Below are 27,191 nucleotides of genomic sequence, written 5' to 3'. Positions count from 1 at the left end.
CTGCGAATGTTAAGTGTCACTATCCATCTTGCCCTCACAGGATAAGAAAATATCAGTCGATAAAAGCATCAAGGTCCAGAAAGAGAAAGTTCCAACCACCTTGTAAATCATGCAGCGGCGCTGACAGGAACATCCCTGCCTGGATTGATGTGGCAGACACAGAGCATGGTTAAGAACTTTTCATGAAAAATTTTTAATAACCAGCATTTCACCCACTCAAGTGCTCTGGACGAGCTTGCAAAAGCAGATCACCAGTTTGGCAACCAGGTAACTTTCAGGTAAACGCATTATATCCATTATTATATACATATTCTGAGAAGAAGCAGATGGACATATTGGCAGATGGAAAGACCACAGGCTGCATATGACAAGACAGTTCCCCATAGGTGAAGCCAGAATATGCTGATATTCCTTACATGGGACCTTATAGGTCAGAAACTAGAATTTCTTTATTGTCAGTTTAAGATCACAAAATAAGAACCTCAGCAGCAAACTTTAAAATTATAATCTGATGGATTTGTGGACACTTTTTAAAACTTATTTATCAGGTTAAAATAATGTAATTAGCAAGGTAATCCTAATATTATACCCATAAAAGAAACTGGACATAGATACGAGGTAGTGAAGCCATTACTGAACTGCCTTAGATCTGTATTTCTGTGCCCAGTAGGGGAAGACTACTCTGATTGTATAAAAGTCGAGGGAAAACATGACCCTTCAGCTTCTTTGCTCTATGACCTTAGTAAACACTTTCCTGTTGGGATTATGAGATCAGTTGCTACTTTAAAGTCAGAATGAAAAGAACATGATGTTAAATTTGTAAATTTTGTACAAATTAGAGTAAAAAGGTAGATAAAGCATGGTAGACTTTATAGTATCAGTCTATAGCTTTTGAGCACATGAATTATCCCTCAGTTTCTAAGTCAAAAACTTCACTCAAGACAGCAACGGTGAAAACAGCCGGCAAGCAGCCAACCTTGTTCTGTTGAAGGTAATAACACCAGCCCATTAGCACTGAAGCTCACCAATCAATACTTTCCATTTAATTCAGGCAACAATCTTTAATTGCTGAATTTTAAAGAGTCATCTCAGCTGTTTGGAGTGTAAAATCTGAATCTACACGAGCTTCAGGAAATCTGGACGCTACCAGCACAGCTTTTGTGCTGATGTTAATGCCAGAAGAGGTTTGAAAGTCTATAATTACTGATCACACCTTATGATTCCTAAACTGGAACTGTATCATTATGTTATTTTAAATGCTAACACCATTAACCAGTTATGTTGTTTGAGCAGTAGCAGAGGTAGCACCGCTCACCCTACAGACAATTAAAAGCATAACTATTAAAAAAAACTACACGGTTGTAATATTCCTCTTACCTTCTTGGACAGCCATGGCTTATGTTGTTGTGCCTACAAAAGAACTACTTGCTCGTTTAACATTCTAAATGTAAGGTCTCCTTTCACTCCCACTACTTTCTATTCCATTCTATGATCCCTCTTATGCTGACTGAACTTACGCAGGAACTGTTAAACAAGTAGATCCCACATAAACACTGTGTCCATGAGAGGAAAAACAAAGATCTCACAGCTGAAGTTAGTACCAACTCCAACCTCACAGTTGGTCTCCATAGTATACAGAGTAAGACCTCATTGCTATCTGGATTTTAGTATTAGAGTTTAGTATTGTAACTGTCTCGCTGGTTTTGAGATTTCTCGGTTGACTTAAAAGAAACACATTCTTCCAACATACTTCCATTATGACTCATACAAGGCTGATGAATACAGACTGGCATTGTGGAGCGTCATCATGCACCAGAGGAACAAACAATAGCAGCCCGTTGTGTTAACTAAATAAAATGCAGGTCTGGATGGTCGATATCCTGAATTTATATAAACCTGTCAGCAAGAGAAAGGAAAAAAGTGCCAGCACTACCTCTGCAACGTCCCAGCATGTATGTTTCATGAGTGCTGTTCTGCTTTCTTTTCTCTCCTCCTGCCTGTTTTTACACTTCTAACAGTCATCACATATCCAGAGAGAGAAGAAAGTGACAAGCTCAACTCAGCAGTAATTGGCCAGCTCGCATATGACACGGCAGATAGGCACAAGGGAGACAGACAAGAGGAGAGGGTGCTCCATATTAAACAAAGGTCCAAAGACATCTGACGGTACCTGCCCTGTGCAAATTTGCTTCCACTACATGATTCAAAGGCCACAGATGACATTAGTTAGACATTTGAGAGAGAATAATGGATTAATTTTACTACAGTGTGAAGGGAGGCTTTGATGAAGCAGATAAAGAGAAACCATGACACAGCTTTACACTTAACAAGCCAATACAACTTTAGAGAGGAGCGATGTCTCTTTTGTATTATTTGGATAGGATGGGACTTTGTGACACTATTTCAAAAATCATTTACTTTGTTCTCTGCTACATTTATGTGAAATTCAGCTGTTGTCTTCATAGTCTTGCGTTATAATCATTGGGCCTTTTGTGCTAGTTTTATACCATGTTATTTTACCAGTGTTACAGTACTACATTTCCAAAGAAAGTGCTGCCCTTGTTACACGCGTCTTGTACTACAAATTACGTCACCTTAAATTCCTTTATGTAGTTTTTTGTTGGCCTTAACTATCATTCTCTCAAACCTTAGCGTTTTCTAGCCCTGATAAGTTTACAAATTGCATTACTATGTGTAACTGCTACATTTCACAATGAAGATTGGTTCCTCATCATGCATAGCATTCTGCCTTTATAGTAGGTCAGAGATCAATTTCCATCCCATCAGACAGATGAAGAGATTTTTGGCTTTTACGCAGGAATGGCTTTCATCTGGCCACTCTACCAGCACAAAGAGATGTAGAGATAGATGTTTTGGTCATTCGCAGACAATTAGAGTTTTCTGGGAGCTCTATTACCACATGGACCACACACTGTTTCTCTGTAGATGCATGTGTAACCACAATACATATGTGTAAATCCTGTATGTAAATCATATATGATTTCTGGTTCTTCAAAAGTTTTTGACTGCAAAAGGGGATATCTCATTTTGATTTCAGTTGGGCCCTCATATTAAGCCCCTAATGTGCCTAGGGGGCACAGTTAAACACCTCAGACTGGTACCTCCCAGTAGTAGCTTAGAAACTCAATAGCACAATGGTAAGCCCTATTTCTTTTCCCAATTATTGTTGTGTTTTAACCAAATGCTGAAGTTTTTTCAGAAACTATAAATGCTTATCTTTCATATGAAGTTTCCCACATGCATTTTGAAAGCTTTTCTGTTTGGGCACATCACATAACCAAAAATTCAATAGAAATGAGTGGATGGATAAGTTAAAATTTAATGATGATCCAGGAAAAAGGTTTTCTTCTTTTGATATCTTTTTTTTTTTGTTGTTGGGTTTTTCTCTGTATGTATTATTGTAGGGTCTACCTTACAATACAAGATACTCTTGTTTTGATTTGATGCTGTATAAATAAAATTGAATTAACTGAAATATGTCCACACTGGCATGACAGATTTGGTATCAGTTTCTATTACAGTTCTCAGTGTCTGTCCTGATGTGGCACTGATATAGTGATAGGGGTGTGCCTCAGTCAGAACCTCCCAAAAGGAGGGTGGACATCTGCTACCTCTGAGGTCCTGTCACATGAAATTACAGACTTCATCAAGTCCTCTCCATCTCCTTCTTCTGTCTCCACCTCCTGCCTCTTCCTCTTCATCTTCCCTTCTCCTCTTCCCCTCTCTCCTCCCTCCTAATATTCAGTCTCTGTCCTACCTTTCTGCAGAGTAAAAGAGGAAAAGCAAAGAGAAAAAAAAAAGAATGTGATTTATTGGAAAGAAAAAAGGGAGCTTTTTCTTTCCAATAAATCACATTCTTTTTTTCCTCTTTGATTTTTTTTAGCTTCTTTCACACCTCTAGCCCTTCATCTCCTCTCCTCTCCTTCTCCTCTGCCTCTAGGTCATAAGGAGGGAGCTGAGCCAGTCTCTTGTTCCTGAGTCTTACTTAAACTTAAGTTATGTCAGCTGGCATGCAGCCAAGCTCTACCAAAGCTCTGGGGATCTGGTGACCTTAGTAATACATATAGAAGAAAGATATACTGTAGAGTAAATAGACAAGGTATATTTAAAGAACAAAAGGGAGACAGATAAGGAAAGAGAGGATATGATGGAGGAAAATGTGGAAAATGTACATTTAATGTATGTTTGAATGTGACGTATGTTATTAAGCTTGTAATCCTGAAAACTACCTTAAATAAGTTTTCAGTCAGTTCTTATTTTGCCAGTCTTCATTTTAGCCTCCACACATCTAGACCACCTCCCACCTAGGGGTGGGCGGTATAAACGGTATATGGTAGAAAATATATAAATTTGGCCAACGGTAGAGATTTTGACTATACCGTTCTACCGCGATAGTGCATGTTGATAGCGCATGTCATCAGGCTGCGCCTGTTTTGGTTGAAAGCATTGCAGCGGCTGCAAACAACATCATCTGCAAATTATGCCGGGCGACAGTAATAGCAAAGAGACGAAGCACTTTTGGAATATGGGGAAAGCCAAAAACTGCGCTTCCTCCACCTCCGTACCATTGATTCTTTAATGCTGAATTCTCTCGCAGCTGCTCTATTCCCATGTTGTTGCAGTATATTAACGACTAACCTCATATTGTGGATGGATTATCTCAGTTGTTCTCCTAACTGAAGTTTGGTCCGTTTATAGCATCCTGCCATGCAAGTGCATTTGTCCCTAACCACCAGAAACCCTCACGTTAACTTTTATCGAGTGGAAAAAAGTTAGCGTTCATCCTTCAGCTTTACTGTGCTAATGTTATGCTAACATAGCAGTTTTGCTAGCGATCACGTAGGACATCATTACATACCAGCTAGTCCAACTTCAGTAACCCTACAAAAGTCACTGCTGTTTAGTTTTCTGTCTTCATTTATGTTGAAAGTGACAGCAGAGCTGTATGTTTTAATTTTTTCAGAAATCTCTCAGTCAGAACATGGGATATCATGTTTAGGTGGAAACTAGCGAGCTAACTTCCTGCTAACTTCTAACTCCGTTGAATTTAATAAATTCTGTTTTCATGGATGCCTGGATGTTAAACTTAATTGTTACACCTGGTAAAGCAGTAACGCTGATTATTTTAATAAAGATGAAAGAATTTAGACAGTTTTTAACTCTCAGTGATACCGCAGTGTTCGTTTGACTTTGGGACCTAAAGCAGACGGAGTTTTGGACCCAGATTACTCCACAAGGCTTCTGACTACGGCAGCCGTAATGCTCTGGCAATCCATCCTTCATAGCTTACCAAAGTTGTACTAAAACATTTTTTAACAGATTTCTGCGCGCCGTGTACTACATAAAATCGGTTTGAGGTCAGTAAGCACAACCAGAATTCATACATAAGGCACACTGTCGATTTTTGAGAAAATTAAAGGATTTTAAGTGTGCCTTATAGTGTGTAAAATACGTTATACAGAAGAAAATAATATATCGCGATATATATTGTTACCGCACATGCTTCAAATTATACCGTGATATGAATTTTAGGCCATATTGCCCAGCCCTACTCCTACCTTTACAAACCAATAAGAATCTTTCTTCTTTGCCACATCATCCAAAACTGGATAACCAATTTGGCATCAAGAATACCTGAAAATGCACATCTCACTGCTAGCATGTTGCTGATTCAGCAGTTTTTCTGCTGGCAAACATTGTTGAGTTATTGTAATCACACTACATTTTTCAGTAACACAGCAACCCATTACTGAACTAAATTCATTAATAACATTACAGTTACATTTATATCATTAATCATGTTACAAAGTTTCTTTAGTTATCTGCACGCCAACGCAAAGCTAGCCAAAAATCCAGAGTGATGATAAAGCTAAGTGTACACCCAACAGCCAGCAGCCAGACTGAACTTCAACAGGTAACAGACTGATTAGAAGTCAGGCCGCAGCCTCCAATTCTACCAGTTCATATTTCTAAAGTAGAGTCAGTGTGGCAATCGCTTTGAAGTCTCTTTGTGCTGGTTTTCATCTTTGCTTGGTGTTGTCGACAAAGATCATATGTGTGTCTTCATAATGATAGGGATTTGTGTTGGTGTGTGGGACTGTAGCTTAAGGTTTATATTGATAACTGGTTATTAAGAAACAATGTGATTCAGGTCACTTTTTGAAGTAATATGTTATGTTAATTTACAATGTTCAGTACCTGCATTTTTAGTTGTCAATATCAAGGATTAAAATACTGACATTGTATTGTACTGCTTTCCATTTTTCAAATAAAATTGAAAGGATTGAAAAGGGGGAAAAATCTTATGACACTTTATGCAATCGAGACATATTCTGTAATTTTCTAAAAAACAAAAAAACCCAACAAACAAACAAAAAATACAAAACAAAAACAAGCCTGCTGGAGGGGAAAACGCTCCACTACAACATGTAACTTATGCTACCATGAAATACTGACTAAATGTTTTTAGCCTTTTTGAAAATATTATATCTTAGATTTACATTGCATTAACATTTTACTGCATTGGCATCCTATACTATAGTTTGTTATTTGAAAGATGTATATGGCCTTAGCTAACAGGAACAGCATGCTAGTATGTTAGCAAACTGTTTGATTTTTGTAGTTTTTTTTTTTGTAAAAAAAAAAAAAAAAGGAAATACATATTTGATTTTCAGTTAGAATTTTTTTTGTCTCATTGCTAAGACTCTGGAACACAATTTTTAAAATAAAGACATAATCCCATAGGATAGAGTCATCACCAAGGATGACTTGGACCTCATGGGCATAACTTATTGGTAATGAGTCTCATCACACAAAAGCTTTAAGGCGTTAATTAGTTTTGTGCTACCAGATAAGGATGCACCTTCACAGTATTTCAGTGAACTTGTTTTGCCCTCTGGTTTGGATGGGACTTCAGTGTGATCTCTACAGAGAAAAGAGTAAATGTCTTTTTTTTTTTTTTTTTTTTTTTTTTTTTTACTGTATACTGTGGTATATATACATTTGCAAACAATAACTCATTCACTTAAAAAAAACCCCACAACATCACTGCAGTAGAAACTCATGAATTTTGATGACTTGGGCATTCATGATTCAGACAAAAAAGTTTTAAAAAACACAAAAAGGAGTTCCTGCAGTGAATCAAGACTATCAAATGACTGAAATGTGCCATGAGTTAAACATAACTTTGAATTCAAATTTAGATTTTAATTATATTGGACGTGACTTCATGGTAAATTCTGATTTGGATTTTGATGGAGTTCAACCTGAAATTCTGTTCAGTAAGGATAGGATTGCCTTGAGAAAGGTTGTGGTGATAAAGATCAGCCAAACACACATATATCATGCTTATTACTTTGCAGCAGTGTTGCCCATCACAATTTGCAAACCACAATCAACTCACTATCAGTGTGAACCCAAGATAAGCATTTTTACCCAACAACTGTATACACACACACACACACACACACACACACACGAACACACATTTTCTGTTATGACCCATATTGCCACTCACCCATTGCAAAGAATGGTATCCCCAGTAGTGTAGAGTTGAACTTCCCATCTGATATGAAGAAGATCCCTGCAGCCGTCACATTGGCAATGCAGATGGTCAGCACACCCAGGAGTCCCAGGAAAGGTTTCCCCCTTAGGCAGTCCCGCATAGAGCTGGAGATGGTGGCGGCCAGGAGCACCAGCACCAGACTGACCAACACCTCACCCTTGGCCAGCAGGCCCGTCTGGTGGAAGTCCCGCCACAGACTGAAGGATGTGAGTGACTGGATGTGGAGCTGGTCTGGTGCATGGGGGACCTCGGCTGTGGACAGTCGACTGGCCAGGGCACAGAACTCATTCTCCCAGCGCTCTGCAATAGCATCCTGCACCACGGGTCCGTGATTTCGGAGGTAGTATGTGATTTGGACAGCACGAGCAAACTTGACCTGCTGGTCACGGCTGTTGGGTGAGAAGGACACACCGCCCAGCTGGTGCCCGATGAAGGCCACACGGCCATCCTGCACAGAATTCAGAGGTATTAGATATTAGCTACAATTAAAGTAGCATTCCATGGAAGGCACAGGAGTCCAGTAACTTCAAAGCAAATGTCCTGCTTCTCACTATACGTTCTTTGATACCAGCTTTCATTTTTGTTCTGTTTGCTTTACTTTTTAATATGAACCCACCTCACAGCTGCGGACAGGACTGATGCTGTTCTGTACTAATTTTTTAATTAATCAGATTGTACAGCACACACAAGACGTCACAGTGACAAGAGCTTGGAGATAATGCAATGGTCCAAGAAGAATTGCACAGGAGGAATTCAATAAGCCTGCTGGAACAATAAAAGTGAGTAAGCATTAGTCTATCACACGGAAGTCAGATTATAACAGAAACCTGTTGGTTGTTGTTACACAACCATTCATTATTAAATTGAAAGTATTGGCAGAACTACTGATGTATAAGGTGCCAAATGATACAGCAGTGCAGCCCAGCAAAGGAAAGGGATGACCAAATAATGCTATATGCTATAAGGGTCTGATGCAAACAGAAACATGAAAAATATGCATCAATCTCCTGGCTTCACCCAGGTAAAAGGTGACTCGTTGAGAAAAATTGAACTGTTCCAAATGAGAAATATAAAGATGTGTCACTGGGTAATGGGGTTTCCACAAGTACCTTAAACCTGTTCCTGTTATATTAGCCATTACTGCCACAGACTACATCAAAAAAAAGTTATAATGCCAGTGGTACATTATAACTTTTTTTCTTTTCAGGAATGGTTGCTGAAGGCATCCTGAGGTAGGTCAAAGTTATCACACCAGTGATGATGTCAAGCAAACTAAAAAAAGAAATTAAAAGCAATTCTGAGAGAAAAAGGCGATGACAACAAAATTCATTAATAAAACATTAAGATTAATTATTTAATTTCTCACAAGTGGAAAACATTTAACACAGCTATTAATCTTCCCAGAAGAGGGTGTTCTGGCATTTTCACCTCAAGGTAAGATTGTGCAATGATAAAATAAAATAAAGGAAATGTTCCAAAAGTTACTTTTCAGATGTTAAACTTCACTGTTAACCTCCTAAGATCCAAACTCTTTCATGGCATGCATTTTTGATTTCTCTTTGCTATTTGGGCTGATTGGGACCTGATGAATGTAAAAACAAAGAATTACGTGATTTTTTTTTTTTTTTACCCAATTTTATTTCTGAGAAAAAACTATATCCACATAAGATGACATTCACTTTAAATTTCGACAGAACAGTGGCAGTATAACGTCCTCGTAAGTGGATATCAGGTCCTCCCATATGGAAAAGATATATATAAATCTTATAAAGTTTGTATCTGTCTTGTGTGAAACTTGTATGAAAAGCATACAAGAGTGAAAACAGATATAAGATCCCTTGAAAAATTATACAAATGAAACTTGTATGCTTTGGATACTTACTAAAACAATATATGAAAGTAATGAGAAAGTGGCCACTTTCATGAGTAAATCATATAAGCCTTATATGATTCACTATATGAAGTAGGCCACATCTTATGCAAGTCTTTTATAAGTTTTTACTGTTTCTTTTCCATATGGGCTTGTAGAGCAAAATTGACTATTTTGGTCTAGACAACCCAAAATGTGATATCCACATATGTGGACGCCAGGTCCTAAGAGATTAAAGAACAGTTAGAAAAAGACTGAACAAGTAGAGTCTATTTGGAAGGGTCTGAAAGGTCCTTTCTTTAAACAGAACACGGCAGCACAACTTAGCTAACATGCTTCATCACTTGAGGCAAAAACATACTGCTGCATAGAACCAGGCTGTGAAGGGCAAAAATCTAGCAGCCTCACTGGTTACACATGCTACTTAAACTCTAGATGACACGAAGAACAAATGCTGGATGGACAATAATAATGCAGTTAAATGGTGGAAAAGCAGAAAATAGAAAATATTTTTCAGTTTTATTCTGTCATAATATTGTCGGCTCAGAGTTATGAGATACAGTATTTACTTTAGTTATTATTAAACCAAAGTGTTACACACACTCATGTTATCCATCTGCATTTTTTATTTAAAACATGCGACTAATATTGCACTACAATGGGACCTTGTTTCAATGGAAATTCAAATTCAAATGAGGAAATCTGTCCTCAGTGACAGTAGATGTTTGGCAAAGATGGATCGAAAATAGTCTTCATTTACTTGCACTTATAAAGGCTATAAACTTGAAGAGTCCATAAAATGTTCACAATTTTTTTCTCTATATCATCAGAAATATTGTTATTGCAGATTTTCTTGAAATATCTTCCTCCAATTTTGAGACTATACTGCCCACCCTGTTTCTGGATTTTGGTTTAATTTTTGAAAAACAACACAATAATTACATAGTAAAATATTTCATGTTATTCTTCAGCTGATGTTCTCTTTAAATTGTTTTAGAACCAGATAATTTCTCATTTTACCCTGATACATAAAACCTTGGAATTAAAAGAGGGTGCGCTTTCTTTTTTATATGAGGATCCTGCATTGAAAGTATATATGAAAGACATAAAAAATAAGTATAGTTTTTGTAGTTCATCATTTATTTCCCTTGTCTGGTTTAGATTTTTAGGTAATGTGTCCAAATATGTGTATTTATTGTGACTGTATGGTAAAGTAATTAAACTAATAATGCACACATTATATTATAGCTATAAGCTTATGCATCAAAAGTAATTATACAATTATTTAAAGCTGCAGTGCAAATATTGTATTGGTCTATTTAATCACTAAATCAAGACACGCACCAGTGAAACTGTGAAACTCCTGCCTGGTTGCCGCAAACAGAACAGTTTCAGTTTTAATTTGCAGCTTATTGTAGATGTGCTTTATCTCGTCACAAACACAATAATCCAGCACAATCAAATAGTCGCAATGTACTGTTTCACAGCAGGGAGCTTGATATAAATCTGAGGCTTCTAGATAAATAAATCCCTGCAATTGTTTGCTTCATTTTCAGTAAACAATTTACTTCAGTGTGAGGAGAAAGGAGTTATTCCACTCTGGGATTATGTGAACAGCAGAATAAACTGGTGGTGGACACTGCACCTTGAAGTCACATGATTGAGCTCATCCATAACTCAAGAGTCAGGTTTTCTGTCAGAGTCTGAGACTTTTATTACTGTCTGCTTCAAATCGATCCATTTATAAGAGCGAGATCTGCATGTTATTTTTGAGCTTTATCATTCTTCGAAAACAATCCCAACTCGGTACTTCAGATTTGTCATTTCATGACAGTGTACGAACGTGTTTATGTAATTGCTGAGGGAGCTCAAAAAGCTTTTGTTTCATTTTCACTTGTGTAATTTCGCAAAGCTCAAATTAATCTATCACACTCACTTCCTGGTTTCACTAAAGCATTTCAAATGAATCTCAACAGTCACAGCACACTTATGTATAAATATCTGCACTGAGCCAATACATGCTCAGAGTGTGTGCAGTCTTAAACATGCGTGCCTTTGAAGCTTTAAAGAAAGTGAGTAATGAGACATAATCGGGGCAACAATTTCTGTGCCTGCAGAATTGTCAGCTTTGTTCTCTATTCTTCTTTGTGGCAGTCCTTATAAGACAAAATATAGTTGCGTATGAGAGTGAGGCCAGGTGAGCACAGAGAGACAAAAAAGGAACTGTGTGTGATAAATGTGTTGAGTGATGTATGAAAGAGGGAGGTGACACCTCACTGCTGTCTGAGGTGAGATGGAGGTGGTGATGGTGGAAGAGGTGGAGGAAGAGCTTTCCTGGTTCAACCACTACTAGTATTGGAGTTTTCTTTAAAAGACCTAATTTTTCATTATGTTCAGTAAGTCCACATTAGGTTCAAACCAACACATTATTAAATAAGCAAAAGGTAAAAAAAAAAATGGGTAAGAAGACCTACAGTAAGAATCAGGAAGGTTTGAATTTTCAAACATATGCTACAACCATTATGCTAGCCCAGGTTTGTTATTAGCCACCTGTTACGTTGGCATAGTTTTACATAAATGATAAATACAGCCTAAAGGAGTTAGTAGAACTAAAGACTTGTATTCTAAAAGACTCAGACAGATGAGATTACTGAAAATCATCTACCTTCGGTTGTTCTGCTTACATCAGCTTATAGTTTATGTCTCTCACAGCTTATGTGTTCGGTAATATGGTAATCATTCACCACTCTCTCGCTTTTCCCTCTTACTGGCAGCAGTGTGTCTGAAGACTGGTGCAGTGAGAGCTACACCTTGTCCTACACCACACACCTATTCTGACTTTGACACACAGTATGTGGTATTGAAAGTGAAGGTGGCTAGTACTCTGTTAGCTCCCCAGCAGCACAGTCTCTAACAATGTTTGTTGTGAAAATCCAGCTTTGCATTATGTTCTGCTTCAGACAGGTGCCAAGGGTGTCACCCCCACACCGCACTCACAAATTTTGTGATCGAGCGAATGTTTTAAATATTTGATTGCAGAATAAAATTCAGAATATTTGTTGGCAAACCTAACTGTAGCTGGTTTGGCACTGACTGGGTGGATTTTAAGATGGTAACCTAAACCAAATCCTACACCTAAGACAGGTAGTTGATAGGTCTGTCTACCACAAAACCCTCGCTGGAACAATTAGAGACAATTCTACTACAATGGCAAAAAGCACTGGACACCAGGCAGAGCTCTTTGTGTGATCTCGTGCACGAGGGAGAGAACTGTGACGAGCGCTGCTCCTGACGCTCGAACCCCAGTCACTCTCAGTTAGCTCCCCCATAGCACTGCTCTTTATTGTGGTTACATGAATATGCATAGGTTCATTAACATATGACATCTTACATAGGCATACATGTGAACAAAGAGTACCGTCTGTGTGTATGTGTAGGTATGCGTGTGTGTGTTTGTGTGTGTGTCAAGATGTGACCCTGTGAACGACTCCCCAGAGCTGGTGCCAGGAGTCTAGCGGTCCACCTAAACAAAGGGCTCTTATACTTAAACAGATACAGAGTAAGTGTCCTCCTATACCATAAATCAGTAAGAGAAGGTACGACCTCTCTCATGACCTTAGGATGTGTGTGCATGCCAGAACCCTCTTGAAGGCACACAGAGTCTTTGCAGACTACTAAGGATCAGACATCCTATCAATATGCAATCGAGTATATATACTCATATAAGCATATATATACTTATATACTCATATAAGCATATATGAGTATATATTTCTAAACATAAATCACAATCCAACAATATAAACCTAACAGCAGTCATTATTGAATTTTAAGTGATTGGTGGTGCAAAAAGATGTCCAAGTCAAAATTACTGAGGAGTAGAAAGTAAAACCTGATCCAAACATGTTTTCACTCATAGTGAGGTTAACCTTCTGAGGTGAAACATACGACTGGATTTAGACTTCTGTGGGAACTCTGAATTCTAACTTACGATGTAACCGGAAAACCTTCTTAACCCTACACCACAACCTTCCACACCATTCAAGTTGTTGCAGACTGCATCAACCCGACGTGTAGTTCCATAAACAAACCAAACCACATTCCTGGACCTTAAACCTGTGTTTTGGAGGTCCTACAGTAATATTTGGTGGTTTGCTTTTGTCTGTTGAAAAGCTCATCTTGCTAGTTTGGGGTTTCTTTAACTCTTGCTCTTTACTGTGTCTTTGCAATAAGAGTTAAAGAAACTTTTGCTATTTTAGCTAAGAACAGCTAAGATGGCAAAAGTCTTCATTTCTGTACAGAAGGTGACTGCTGAAACACTTTCAACCCCATTCAGCTCAACCCCCACAACCACCAACGGGGTTTCATAAATGATCCTGCAAATGAACACTTAAAACTCAGGGATGCTACAGTTATTCATAATAAAATTTAACAGTCATATAAATTGCAAGAGTTTTCTGGTAGAAAACAGCAAAACAGGAATGTTTGCAGATATGGTAAAAGGCTATCAGGGAAAGCAGACTGCTTATAATTATGTACAAGACTTTTCAGATTGCATCACTATACAATACTGAGCTTAATATTCTATCCCCAGCCTGTAATATGCTAGCTCCTACGTTAATGTCACCCATCTAATGTGGCTATCATGAAAATGCTAATAGTTAAATGGTAAATGTCTAAGCTGAAAGGTTAACATTTATGATATTTTTTATTACTTAAATGTTGCTCAAACTTAGGTTAGTATAGTTTCTAAAAGAAAACTAGAACTAGAGGTTAAGTCAAATTAAAATAAAAACTATACTTCTACAATATTTTTGAAACTAACTGAAACAATTTTATCCACTTCTAAAACTAACCAAAATAAAATACAAATGTAGAGGAAGTATCCCTAGTTTTGGTATCTGTTAGCTATGTAAAAATAAATAAACATTACAACTTCTCTATTAGTGTCACTGATAGACTTTTTTGAGTCTGAATGCTTGTAAGACTGTGAGTCCACTGTTTCCAAAAAGTTGTGTTTTTATTGTAACACATGCACTAATTTTCCTAAATCTTGCCTGTCACAAAAAAGAAATGAATAAAACTTACACTGAAAAAAACTTTAACTAAATTAAAACTAAACGTTTTCAAATGATAAAAAATAATAATCTGAGATAAAAAATCTACTGTGGAAACTAAAGTGAATTAAAAACAGAATGTCAAGACAAATTAAAAGCTAATTAGAAAATAAAAAATTATAATAACTGTGGTTGAAATGGGAGCCTTACTGACCTTCATATGATACCGTCATCATAATAATCATTATGAATATTATGAACATTAACTACTTCAGTGAGAGGAGGAACTGTGTTTCCCTCTGTCCACAGTAGTGCTGTGTTAAGTTGTGTATAAGCTCAAGGAGGCAAAGACAGACCTGTCTGTAATTATATTCTTTGAAATGAGTGCCTAAATCAATATTATTTATTATTTTAATCTTAATTAATAGCTTAGTATCAGTTTTCTAGGCAACCCTATACTGATATATGTATATGTAATGTATGTCTGTGAAGGTTCTCAGTCATCCAGGTCATCGTCGTCAAAGGAGTTTGCAAAGAAAAGCGTCTGGACTTCTTTGAGTTGCTTGAAGACGTTTCACCTCTCATCCGAGAAGCTTCTTCACTATGTAATGCAGTGGTTTATACATTCAATCCTAAGACACAAATCCCTTTGGGGCTGCATCAGGAAGAGCATTAAAAAATTCAATTCAATTACATTAAAAACTGCAAAAATTGCAATTATTCTTTGTTCAAAGACTGACAGAAGTCATAATTTATTATTGTTTATACAATCTTCTGCTTTCTAGGTTACTAGAAAGGTTACTATGGAGTCAACACATTTGATGTCTCAGATTAATTTGTAGCCTTTTGATCATTTTGTCATGTTAGGTTGCACAGGAAGAGGGCGACTAATGCAGCTGCTGTGACATCCCCACAGTGGGCAATCATGGTCAAAAGTTTAGAGGCGGCTCAATGTTTGTTTTTCAAGCAATTTCACCACTTCAGTTTTTATTTATACTATTTTTTACATGTTCCTATGATATAATGAAAAATAATAAAGATTTCATAAGTTAGTTATTTGCCATTTTTCACATTATTTTAAAAAGGTATACAATGGAATTCCATAATTTTGGGATAAATACAGTCTATACAGTATATCCTGTATTACATTCACTTTTTTGTAACAGGAAGAAGTCAGTATTTGCTCAAGCACCACAAGCTAATATTCATTTTATAAAATGTATTCTTCATTTTATACATAAGCTATTATAACAACAGACTGCATTATTGAAAAGGCCCATTAAAGATAATATAGAAAAAGTACTTTTGTAGCATCAGAACAGAGATTTTAAAACTACATTTTTGATATTAACACGACTCACAAAAAATGCGTTATTGTTGGCCTGTACTCCACACACACTGACAGTTTTTTTTCTATTATTTATTTATTTTGATAATGAATTTGGGGAAATATTTTATGGAAATTGACAGTTTTATAATTAAATACCACAGTCATTTTTCAAGCACAAAATACTGATTTATTGAGGCAGTGATTTTATTGTGTGCATAATTCAAAAACATTAACCATGTAAACCCTTGAGCAAAAGATAATTTCTCTAAGAGTTGTGAAATCTGTTACTGTCATTACTGCTCCAAGCTTCTTATCCAATAAACAAGTCTTAACCTATAATAACTAATGAGCTGGAGAGCAGCAGTTAATATCTGTATGACCTTAGACAAAATTTAGTTTTAGGTAAACCCAAGTATTTGGGCAATGGTGTATTGCCCAAATTGGTGTATAAGGTTAGGGGTTAAATAGAAAAGTATGTATTTCAAGGGATGTCACTGGAACTAATACTTACAAAACTTTTTTTTTCTTTACCACAGGCATGTAGGAAGCATATATGCCAAGGCTACAATATGCTGACAGGTGTTCTAGTTTAGGCTAAAAAAGAAGAATGATGCCCACAAGCACAGCAAACATGGAAGATGGCATCTAGTGCAGCTGTTCTGAAGCAGATTAACAATTCCAAAAAACTGAACTACCAGGATTCGGTTCTCTCCAAAAACCCGTTCTCAATTCCCATCCCTAGTTCCTTCTAACCTTCCCAACATCTTAATCTGTCCTGTCAACAAAATAGAATTTTAACCTTTTAAATAAGTAGAATGTTATGTACAAGTTTCTATTAAAGCAGTTTATGTTTAAGTACATGGGAAAATCATGTTTTTAATATCAGAATAAGTACTGAGAGTGTAATTCTACTGACATTATTATACACGACTTAAGTATCATGAACATTTCTCCTGTTGTTTCAGTGGCTACATTTCTACATTTTTTTCATAATATTTTGTGTGTTTTTATTTAGAGAATTAAAATATAGCAGACAGATTAAAATAGCAACATCTATTTTAAGCTTTTTCTCCTGGGAATAAAACTTGGCAAAAAGTTTTTTTCATAGGTTATTTCTGTATACAAGTATGTACAGAAATAACCCTGGTTGTAACATCAAAGAGTAGGATAAGGCATTAGAAGTCAGAAAAATGAATTAGCTCAGACAGCTCGTCACACTGGCAAACAGCAAGGAGGAGGATTCAGGAACACGGAGAGTGCAGAGTGACTGACACAGTGCAGGGAGAGCTGGAGGTCACATAAACCTTCAAGACGGAAATATTGTAGTTCGATATTTTAGTTCGAGAGAGTGATGTGAGTAAGAATGAAAATATATTAAATTAAATTCATTATATTATTTTCAAGAAAACTTGGAAACTTGTATGTAATTTACATTTCTTTTCACCTAAAGACAAGACTGAAGACAAGGCTGGTATGGTGAATTTTCAAGATGAGAAAATTTGATAACTGACACTGAATTTGGAATTGTTTTGTTGTTCCTATCAAAAGTCAAATAGTTGGAGACACTCTCTAAAGAAAGTATTTTATGATACTGAAGAAAGCTGAAATCTTTTAAATGCTATGTGTAATCCATTACTCTGGCAACACACACTTTTTTTCTGGAAGTACCTCCAGTGATCTTAACAGCCTCTGATTCTCCTTCAGTTGTACCAGCAGTACTTTCTAGAGTTGGCACAAAGTGAAAAAATTCAGCACAGTTCAGGAGGGCATGAAGTCAAGTTCAACCACAATCCCGGCAGATCATCTTATCTCAGTGCCCAGCCCACATAGTAGAGTAAGCCAACATTCTGCAGATCCAATTGGCCATATAGAGCACACTATCTATTTGAGCTATTTTAACTTGCTCACAGTTGTTGTGTAGTTGTTGTTCTGCAAACTGCTTTGCAACCCATCTCAGTTCTTAAAATTTCTTCCCTCCAAGATGTTCCACACTCAGTGGTTGTAAGTGGTGTTAAGGCAAAGTAGAAATGCTTAGGAGCCACAGTAATTCCACCAAAGTCAAAGGCAAAGTCAAACTAAACTTTAATGTCATCTCTGCTATATCCATTGCAGCATACAGAGAGATGAGACGACAAGTCTCCGGTTACATCAGTGCAAAAAAAAGCTAATAAATAGATATAAAAATGAGAGGAAAATAAATATACACTTAAGTCTTAGGGGATCAAGAGAAGTTACAATTAGAATTTACAATTTACAGTTTGGAGTGGTTTAAAGTGACCAGTGTAGCAGCTTATAAAATGGAGTAAAAAAAAATTGTCCATAGAGCAGCATGTCTTACAGAGGCAGTGGTGTGTAAAGTGCAAAAGAGTTTGTGTGGGTGTGTGTGGTGGGGGGGAGAGGGAGGTCTGGTAGTGAGTTCAGGAGTCTGATGGCTTGTGGGAAAAAGCTATTCCGCAGTCTGGAGGATCGGGCCCCAATGCTGCGATAGCGTCTGCCGGATGGAAGGAGAGAAAAGAGTCCATGTGAGGGGTGTGAGGGGTCAAGCACGATGCCAGAGGCCTTATTGATGCAGCAGTTGTGGTAGATGTCCTGTAGCAAAGGGAGAGATTTCCGATGATCTTGGCAGCTACTTTAACAATTCGTTGTAGTTTGCTGAGATTGCCAACATTGCAGTTGCCGAACCACACGGAGATGCAGCTGGTCAGAACGCTCTCTATGGTGCCCCTGTAGAATGTGGTGAGAATGGGAGGAGAGAGGTTGGCCCGCTTCAGGCATCTCAGGAAGTGGAGGCGCTGCTGGGCCTTTTTGATGATGGTGGAGGTGTTGGTGGTCCAGGTGAGGTAGTCTGAGATGTGAACTCTCAGGAACTTGATGATGTTAATGGTCTCTACCATGGAACAGCGGATGCTGAGTGGTGGTGTGTGGGTGGACCGAGTCTTCCTGAAGTCAACGATCATCTCCTTGGTTTTTCTCCACATTCAGTGACACATTGTTCTCGCAGCATCTGGACGCCAGCTGCTGAACCTCATCTCTGTACGGTGACTTGTCGTTGCTGCTGATGAGTCCAACCACGGTTGTGTTTTCAGCAAACTTGATGATGTGGCTAGAGCTGTGTAGGGCGGTGCAGTCGTGTGTCAGGAGGGTGAACAAAAGTGGGCTGAGAACACAGCCCTGAGGAGCTCCTGTGCTAAGCCTGATGGTGCTGGTGATGTTGTCGCAGATTCGGACGGACCGAGGCCTCTGTGACAGGAAATCTAGTATCCAGTTGCAAACAGAGGTGCTCAGTCCCAACTTGCTGAGTTTGTCAAACAGTTTTTGGGGTACTGAGGATTTCTTTGGCACCAGGATGATGGTGGTGGACTTGAAGCACGCTGGGACAATCATCTGGCTCAGTGAAGACTTGAAGATGTCTGTGAAGACATCAGCCAGCTGATCAGCGCAGTCTCGCAGTACACGACCTGGGATGTTGTCTGGTCCAGCAGCTTTCCGTGGGTTGACCTTGGTGAAAGTTCTCCTCACGTCGGCTGCAGGCAGAGAGATGGTCTGGTCGGTGGTGGGGGGCATGGCTTTCTTCACTTGCGTGTTGTTCAGTGCATCAAACCATGTGTAGAACTTGTTCAGCTCCCCAGGAAGTGTGGTATCTCCATCACAGCACAACACTCCAACACACCAAACAGTAGGGTGGCAGAGTGCTGAGAGTGGTAGTGTATAAAAGTTGCCAGTGCTCAGTTCAGTTATTAACAGTTCCAAACCTCTTCTGTCATTAACATCAGCACAAAAACTGTGTGCCAGAAGCTTCACAGCATGGGACTTTAATGGCTGAGGATCTCCTTGAGGTGTAATGTGTAGGTGCCCCAGTACTTTTGTCCATATACGGTATAAACTTGCAGCTATAGGAATGTACAAAAACATTAAATTACTGTTTTACTGAAGCTGTACCCCACGTTAACACATTCACATGTTTATATTAAGTGGTACAGCACGATGGCAAGGTAGGAAATGGCACTGAAAAAAAAATGTATGTAATAAAGAATGTAATAAACTACCTCACTCTGAAGTGGCAAATGACAGTGAAATTACTCATTCTAATTTAGTGGCTCTTCAGTACTACCATTTATTTTCTTTTACCATTACATTGATCATTTACATAAAGCAGTAGCTGTCATTCAGAAAACAGCCTCAAAAGATCTTTTTTTTCTGTTTACTTTTGTGTAACAGTAGATTCTTGTGGCTGTAGGAACTATAATAGGAAAAAAGATGAAGGCCAGCAAAGGGAAAAGCATGGGGTAGAGGGATTGAACGTCCAAAAATCAGCCTCCAGGGCTAAAAACTGAATCCAATGCAGTTCCTAAAGTGTCCACTTGAGTCTAACTCAAAAAGACAGTCAACCCCCACAGACTGCCAAATTTTAAGTTCACGGGGACTGGAAAACTTTAAAGCAGAAAACAAACAGCCTGATACTAAAATTTGTTAAAGCTTGTTTTTCTCTTCCATTTTTTTAGACTTAAAACAACTTGTATTAATCGTATTAAGGCTTGAAGAATTATGGATTATTAGAAACATGGTCACATTGAATCTGTGGTGGATTCTGAAACATCTGGCTGCAGCTGTTTGCTTATGTGTCACCCCTGCTAATTGAAGTGAACTTGACTTTTTGACTGCGTGCCTCTTGTTGGTGCCTTTTGAACTATTTTGGATGCAGTTATCTGAAGAATTGCTTCATGTATTATTATTTGTTGTAACAGCCTGTCAAAGAAGTCTGTGTTTCAGTTTTGGCGAATGAAATTCCAACTACTTTATTTGTATATGACAAAACAATAGTTAGCAGGCATCAGTGTCTGCGTGAGGTTTATGGTGACATATTGCTAATATGACTTATTGCGTTATGTGATAATTTAGCACTTTGCCTATGTCAATCTATAACACAAATTCTAATACAGCAAAGCAATGAGATCAAATTAAGATGATCTTCAATGCCAAAATGATGTCTCTTTTAAAGTACCACATCGGCAGGTACATGGTTTTCTATCTTCTAAAAGAGTGCTTTATCATTCTTTTTGGGAAATGACATGAAACTGAATAAAACGGCTCAATGAAGAGAAAACACAAATTCTAAAACCACGCTGGGCTACAACTTGACATCCAAAAGAAGAATACACTGTCTATCTATCTAACTGAATATTAGGAGCCAAGCAGTCTGTAACAGTGCGATGGATGGCCTCATCACTGTGCTCAGACACTGACGCTGCTCGGATGGCTCTGCTGTGGCAGCTCTCGGAGGAAGTTACAACCCACCATCCTGGAATCCAGGCATGTGATACTCTGAATTTGTGTTCATGTCAGTCTGAGCCCACTGTACATGTGCTGCAGATAGAGAAAGTGTAAAGTGGCCTGTACATCACAATGAAATTAACTAGTGGTGTATAAAATGGATATTAGAGTGACTATTTCTGTGTTCTTTCACAGCCAATAAAGAGTGCAAAAAAGATGTATATGGTTCAAAAACCATATATGTTATGTAGTTACCACAATAGAGTGTATATGAAAGATGGACACAGCTTCCAGGTGGTGCAAAGTCAAAGCCAATGTGAGAGTGACCTAAATCTGAACTCCTTCTAATGCTGGTAGGGGTTTACGGCAGTGTTGGGCAAGTTACTTTGAAAAAGTAATTAATTATAGTTACTAGTTACTTCTTCAAAAAAGTAACTGAGTTAGTAACTGAGTTACAAGATTCTAAAAGTAATTAATTACTTGAAAAGTAACTATTGCGTTACTTTAAAAATATGTTTAACCCTCTGGGGTCCGGGGTATAATTGGCCAAGTTTCACAACTTTTGATTTTACCTCTACATTTCACCTTTAAAAGCTATTTACTTTGCCTTGTTTGGTATCATCCTTTTCAACACAACCTCACGTATCTGAATGTACAGTTATGTTTTCATTTTGACATACTGTATTAACACAATTGATCTAAAATCAGACAAAAAACATAAAATCCGAGTAGAAAAAGTGATATTTTTTACTGTAACAACCACAAACATGTTTATTGAATCATATTTCATAACTTTAAATGCAAATATAAATAGTCAGTTTGAAAATCATATGCACAAGTTTTGCAAACAACAAAGTTATTTGCAGCCATTTACCTTTTATCCTTTTTTTAATAACCATTTCAAACTATTTACATAACAATCAGGTGTTCTGCATTCAATAAGATGCCACACAAATTATTTGTGCCACTCCAAAAAAAATAATTTCTGCCCACTATAAAGGAGAACATCACAAGACTGATACCTGCAGACAGCAGTCACCTCATTGTTCTGACACACAACACAAAACTATCCACAAAACTACACACTAACTAAACAAGACAACACATTAACTACAAACATGCTAAACGTCACAAATCTCTCACATCACAAAACTCACTCTCTCTCTTTTTCTGCTGTCTTTCTTTCTCTCTCTCTCTTCCTCTCGCCGTCACTCCTAAAACTGTCCCCTTTTCCTAAACAACCAAATGTCATGTTGCCATATCATTTTTTTTGATTGGTCGACATGGTGCATTTTTCCACCAACACGAAAGGGCTGTTTTTTTGTTTTTTGTTTTTTTTATTTTTTGGTCATAAGCAGAGAGTGCTTGCTAGCGCTGTCCTTAGAGATTAAACGTGATGAAACTATTAAGAAAAAAACATGCGTATATATTGTTTATCATGACTCTGGTTTTACGTGGCCTATCAACACAATTTAAAAACTGGTGTATGTCACCTTGTTGCCTTGTCATCTTTAAGTGGTCGTGTGATTGGCTTACCACGACTACTTTATTCTTCCTCAGTCAAACAGCAGCACTCATGCGATTGTTTTGCCCCCTAGCTCCAGGTGTTGTGCCAAAAAGTGATCGTCTGCCAGAAAGTGATTCCCGTCCGCGGGAGTGCGCGCAACTGCTTAAAGCTGTAGTGCCCAGATTACTTATGTAGACAGCTACTTCCGTGCAACTGATATAAGATGCGGTAAGCTGAAAACAGCTTCAACTGTCTGTTTGTTGAAAAATATTAACGCGACCACACCGCATTTTCTTGTTAGTAATGGTAACGGCATTGTAACGATAGAAAGAGTAATTAGTTAGATTACTCGCCATTAGTAAAGCCGTTACTTGTAACGCCGTTATTCCCATCACTGGTTAACGGTAGTTGAAAAAGACCTGTGGTTCTATGGGAACGTGATCCTCAACTTCTTTGCTCTCCTACCTCTGTAAATACTCTTCTGGTTAGATTTCAGGCCTAGTCACTTTTTCAAGCCACGCTGAACACAATAGTAAGTACATTTTGTAAATTATGGATAATATTAGTGTCCAGGAGGACAGTAAAGCAGCATATGCTTTACCTACTGTAAGCAACAAACTTTGGAGGTGACACGAAACACGAAACTCTAGTTCTTCTACTAGCTACTTGGCTGGCTCCAACAGGAAGTCAATCCTCATAGACTCTGGTATATACTTGTAGCACTTCAAGTTAGTTAGTCAAAGCAGTCTATGCCCACTGCGCAAAGTGACGTTGGAGTGACATCATGTTTACGAATGTTATGTTGCCGTCTGTCTGACCTCCGTGTTACAGGCTACCTATAGTCCAAATGTGGCCATTGTGGATGTCTTATTAATATCAAACTTACACTCATTTTAGACATCATTTTTATACTGCTTCTATAGTATCTGCAGTCTAATGTTTCCAGAGGGTGGAGGGCATGTTTTCTGTACAGAGATCAGTGGACATCTCCAAGATGGCGCAGGCTTTTGAGCTTAAACAAAAGTGACCAGCTGCACGGTGGATTTCAAACACAAATGTCCCGAGCTTCTCACAGGCAGTCTGCAAAATGTGCTCATTGAAAAATGCCGTCGAGCAGATAGTCCAGTTCATACATATACACTTGCATAAACTTCTCCTACTTTCCATCGCAACTTCCGTCAGTCCTGCTATTGATCACAACCACATTCACTTCCTCTTAGAGGATACTTGTGAAAATTAACCATATATAACACTAATACCCTTTTAAACTCATTAAACGCATTGTACTTTTTTTAAAAGACATTCCATTTTTTTGAAAATAGTTTAACCATTGCTATTTTCACATTTTAAAAATGTTTTTAATATTTCAACACATTTTAATAAATGACAGATTTAACCTGGTTACAAACAATTAAATTGTCTAATTGAAGCAGATAAACCAGTTAAAAAAAACAGGAATATGTAAAATAACAAAAAAAGGTACTGAATAAATCAATAGACTAACACGTAATAGATTGTGTTTGTTTATAAATAATTTGTATTCATGCATATCATGTTGATAACACAATGCTGATATTTGTAAATAAAAAAAATATTACATTTACTAACAATGTAAATTTCTTGCACCTGCCATAGACATCCCCATGACCTCCAAAAAAATTACCCAGTTGTAAAGTTCAAATGCTGAACGTCATATTCATGTCCAAGATAGGCCATGGTTGGACGTCCAAATTGTGAACCTAGTTTGGACGCCATATAGATGTCCAGAATTGGTCATGGACCAACAGAGCCAATATAGATATGACCTGCACATCTACTCGAAGTCCAATATTTAGGGAGAATGCTTCACCAGAGATAGACCTCTCCACCATGTTTGTGCTGTTACAGAGATTTTTATTGGAAATACTCAAAGCCAAAGTCTTTAGTTTTAATGAGTGAAATTTCAGAATTAGTCTATTATTTAGTGTTAATTAGCATTTTCTATGTCTGTGCATCGCAGTAGTTATGTTTATTGATATGGCTTGCTAACAAAGCTAGCATTAGCTGATTAGCATGGTTGTGGCCATAATACTAATGCTGACTTGTCATTACCAGTTTCAAAACACTAAGATGTCACTAATGTTGACAACCAAAATGCTCAGCTTGAATGTTTACAACAAGTTATTTGCTAACTAATGGATGATGTAAGAGTGATCTGTCCATCTTTTATATCCAGTCTATACTTTGAACCCACAATGCACTCCACTGCCTGCCTTGTGGAGTGACAATACTGCAAAGTGTGCTAATCTCTATCAACAACAAATGAAAATGAATATTCCTTATTGAAAATCATGCAAGAGTGCAGCGGATTTGCAGCTCATATATATGTGAGCCTTCTGAGCTCCAATATACCTTAATGTCTACATGTTGCATCTAGAATTCTTTTTTATGTTGTGGTGGGTGGCCTGTAATAAATACAGCTGCAGATCCAGCACAGAGGAAGCTACAGGCAACCAAGATGGGATACCTGTAAGGCCATTAGCTACTGTAGCCAGTGATTGTGCAGCCAGGAGGGAGACACTGTATCAAAAAAAAAAGTCATAGGATATCCCTGTGTGTGTGTGTGTGTGTGTGTGTGTGTGTGTGTGTGTGTGTGTGTGTGTGTGTGTGTGTGTGTGTGTGTGTGTGTGTGTGCGTTTGTGATGTGAGTGAAGGTGGAGGAGCAGATCAGGGCAAGCAGCATGCAGCCAATCAATTCACCTGCACCAAAAAGGGAGGGTGAAAACTGAAAAGCCGGCTGTGTGTGTGTTATTGAGAGGCTTCCCCTTCGCTGGTTGATATATGATGCACTGTGCAGCCCCAAATCACAGTCTGGTATACAAGTGTTTTCTGTTCATTCAGAAATTATGGCAAGCTCCGAGGGCCAGCCTCAGAGCTTCACATGCTGACTGCTGGGGCTGCTGCTCTGGTGGAGATGGGTTTGGGGAGCGTGTATGTGCATGTGCAGGGCCTGACTGAGAGGGAGAAAGAGAGAAAAAAAATCCTCACCTTTAATGTTGTGTTCGGATAACTAATGGGCACCTTGTGGAAAGTGCTGTTGGAAAGCACAGCTAGCCTGATGTCTTCGAAGATGGTGATGATATCATCCAGTAGGCAGCGCTTGTCCCTGTGGCTCAAGACGCAGAGGTGCGCGAACGTGAAATTGAATCCCTTGTAATTGACGCGCAAATCCAACACCTGCTTGTGGACCTGCAGGACCTGATCGGCCAGCTCCAGGATGTTCCCCCCGGACTTGGCGAGCAGGATCAGCCTGCCATATCTGCCCGGGGTGTGCAAATCCGAGTACAGCTTGTGCTTTGACTGGTCGATTTGAAACAAGCTGTTAGCGAGACTCCGCTCGATCTTGGCGAGGCTGTGAGTCGGGGCGACCAGTACCTCCAGGTCCGTCTCCGGCTTGAATCGGCTCAGCACTGTAGATCCGAAAATGATGGTGAGCACCGCAGGGACGGTGAGGAAGAAAACGGGATGTCTGCTAACGAATAAGCCCAGCCAGTAGAACGAAGCCTTGAGCCCTCTGTGTATCACTTGCCGCAGCATCCTCCACAAAATCCAGCTTGCAGATGCCCCGTCTCCTCCGATGAAGCACATGTGACATCAGACTCCGTTCCCCGGCTTAGTACAATTCGTAAGAGAATTACACCAGGCTACAACACCATGCACACACTCTTACACGCACACACGCTTACACACTCTCACACACACACACTCGCACACCTGGAAAACAGCACTGCAGCAATTCGCGGCAAGGCGGGCTGACACGCACGCACGCACGCACGCACACACACACACACACACACACACACACGCACGCACGCACGCATACTCAGACAGTCAGAAAATCATAGTGCGTGAGCCGAACGAGACGAGTCCACGATGTCTGATCTCAAGCCATTCCGCCTGCGTGTGATGGAGGGAATGCTGCGAGTCTCCTGCTCTGCACCGGCTGCAGTAGCAGCGACGAGCCGCGGCAGTGGGATGTGCATGTGTGTGTGAGTATGTGTGTGTATGCCTTCTGTCTGCCTCTACAGCTCTCACACCAGCGGTGGCGCCTGATTTATGTACTTAACTGTAACCATGTGGCGGGGTTGAAGAGGAAGGATGGATGTGGAGGGAGGGAGGAGAGGGGTGACCCGTGGTTATTTTTGGGAACCGCGGAGGCAACATGATAGTTGTAAAATGCTCCTGCAGGTGGCTGAATGACCAGCAGCACTTGGAGAAATGAGTCAGTGTTAGCTTCATGAATGGGGAAAACCCAACTTGTGCAGTGCTTCACGCTGAGTGGGTTGTGCAGGCCAGCCATGGTGGTGTAAATGGATCATTCAGCACAGACCTCCCTGATGTTTTTTCTAAAGCATGTCTTTGTAAGTTGTCCAGTTATTCACATTCATATTGCCAAAATCCTCAACAATTTAAATGGACATTTGAGAAGTGCATAAAGATATTTCTTGATAATATGTATTTGGATGGACACTAACACGGACTGCAGTTCTCAGAAATGACCTTGATTCATCCTTTTCTTAGAATTGGTATAG

General features: G+C 38.7%; 1 protein-coding gene across 1 annotated transcript in view; it reads right to left on the bottom strand.

Annotated features, from left to right (window-relative positions):
- ptchd4 (patched domain containing 4) overlaps nucleotides 1-26,642 on the bottom strand; it is a 45,840-nt gene extending 19,198 nt beyond the window's left edge. Inside the window, exons 1-2 of the mRNA XM_063496465.2 lie at nucleotides 25,648-26,642; nucleotides 7,538-8,033 (exon numbers count right to left, since the gene is read on the bottom strand). Coding sequence (XP_063352535.1) covers nucleotides 7,538-8,033; nucleotides 25,648-26,247 — 1,096 coding nt within the window. The 5' untranslated portion in view covers nucleotides 26,248-26,642. The remainder of the gene's footprint in view (nucleotides 1-7,537; nucleotides 8,034-25,647) is intronic.
- Between the last annotated feature and the right edge of the window lie 549 nt (nucleotides 26,643-27,191).

The sequence above is a fragment of the Pelmatolapia mariae genome, linkage group LG15 (genome assembly GCF_036321145.2).
Source record: "Pelmatolapia mariae isolate MD_Pm_ZW linkage group LG15, Pm_UMD_F_2, whole genome shotgun sequence".
NCBI classification, from domain to species: Eukaryota; Metazoa; Chordata; class Actinopteri; order Cichliformes; family Cichlidae; genus Pelmatolapia; species Pelmatolapia mariae.
Note: the sequence above shows the minus strand (reverse complement) of the source record. Positions and strands in the feature narration are given on the sequence as shown.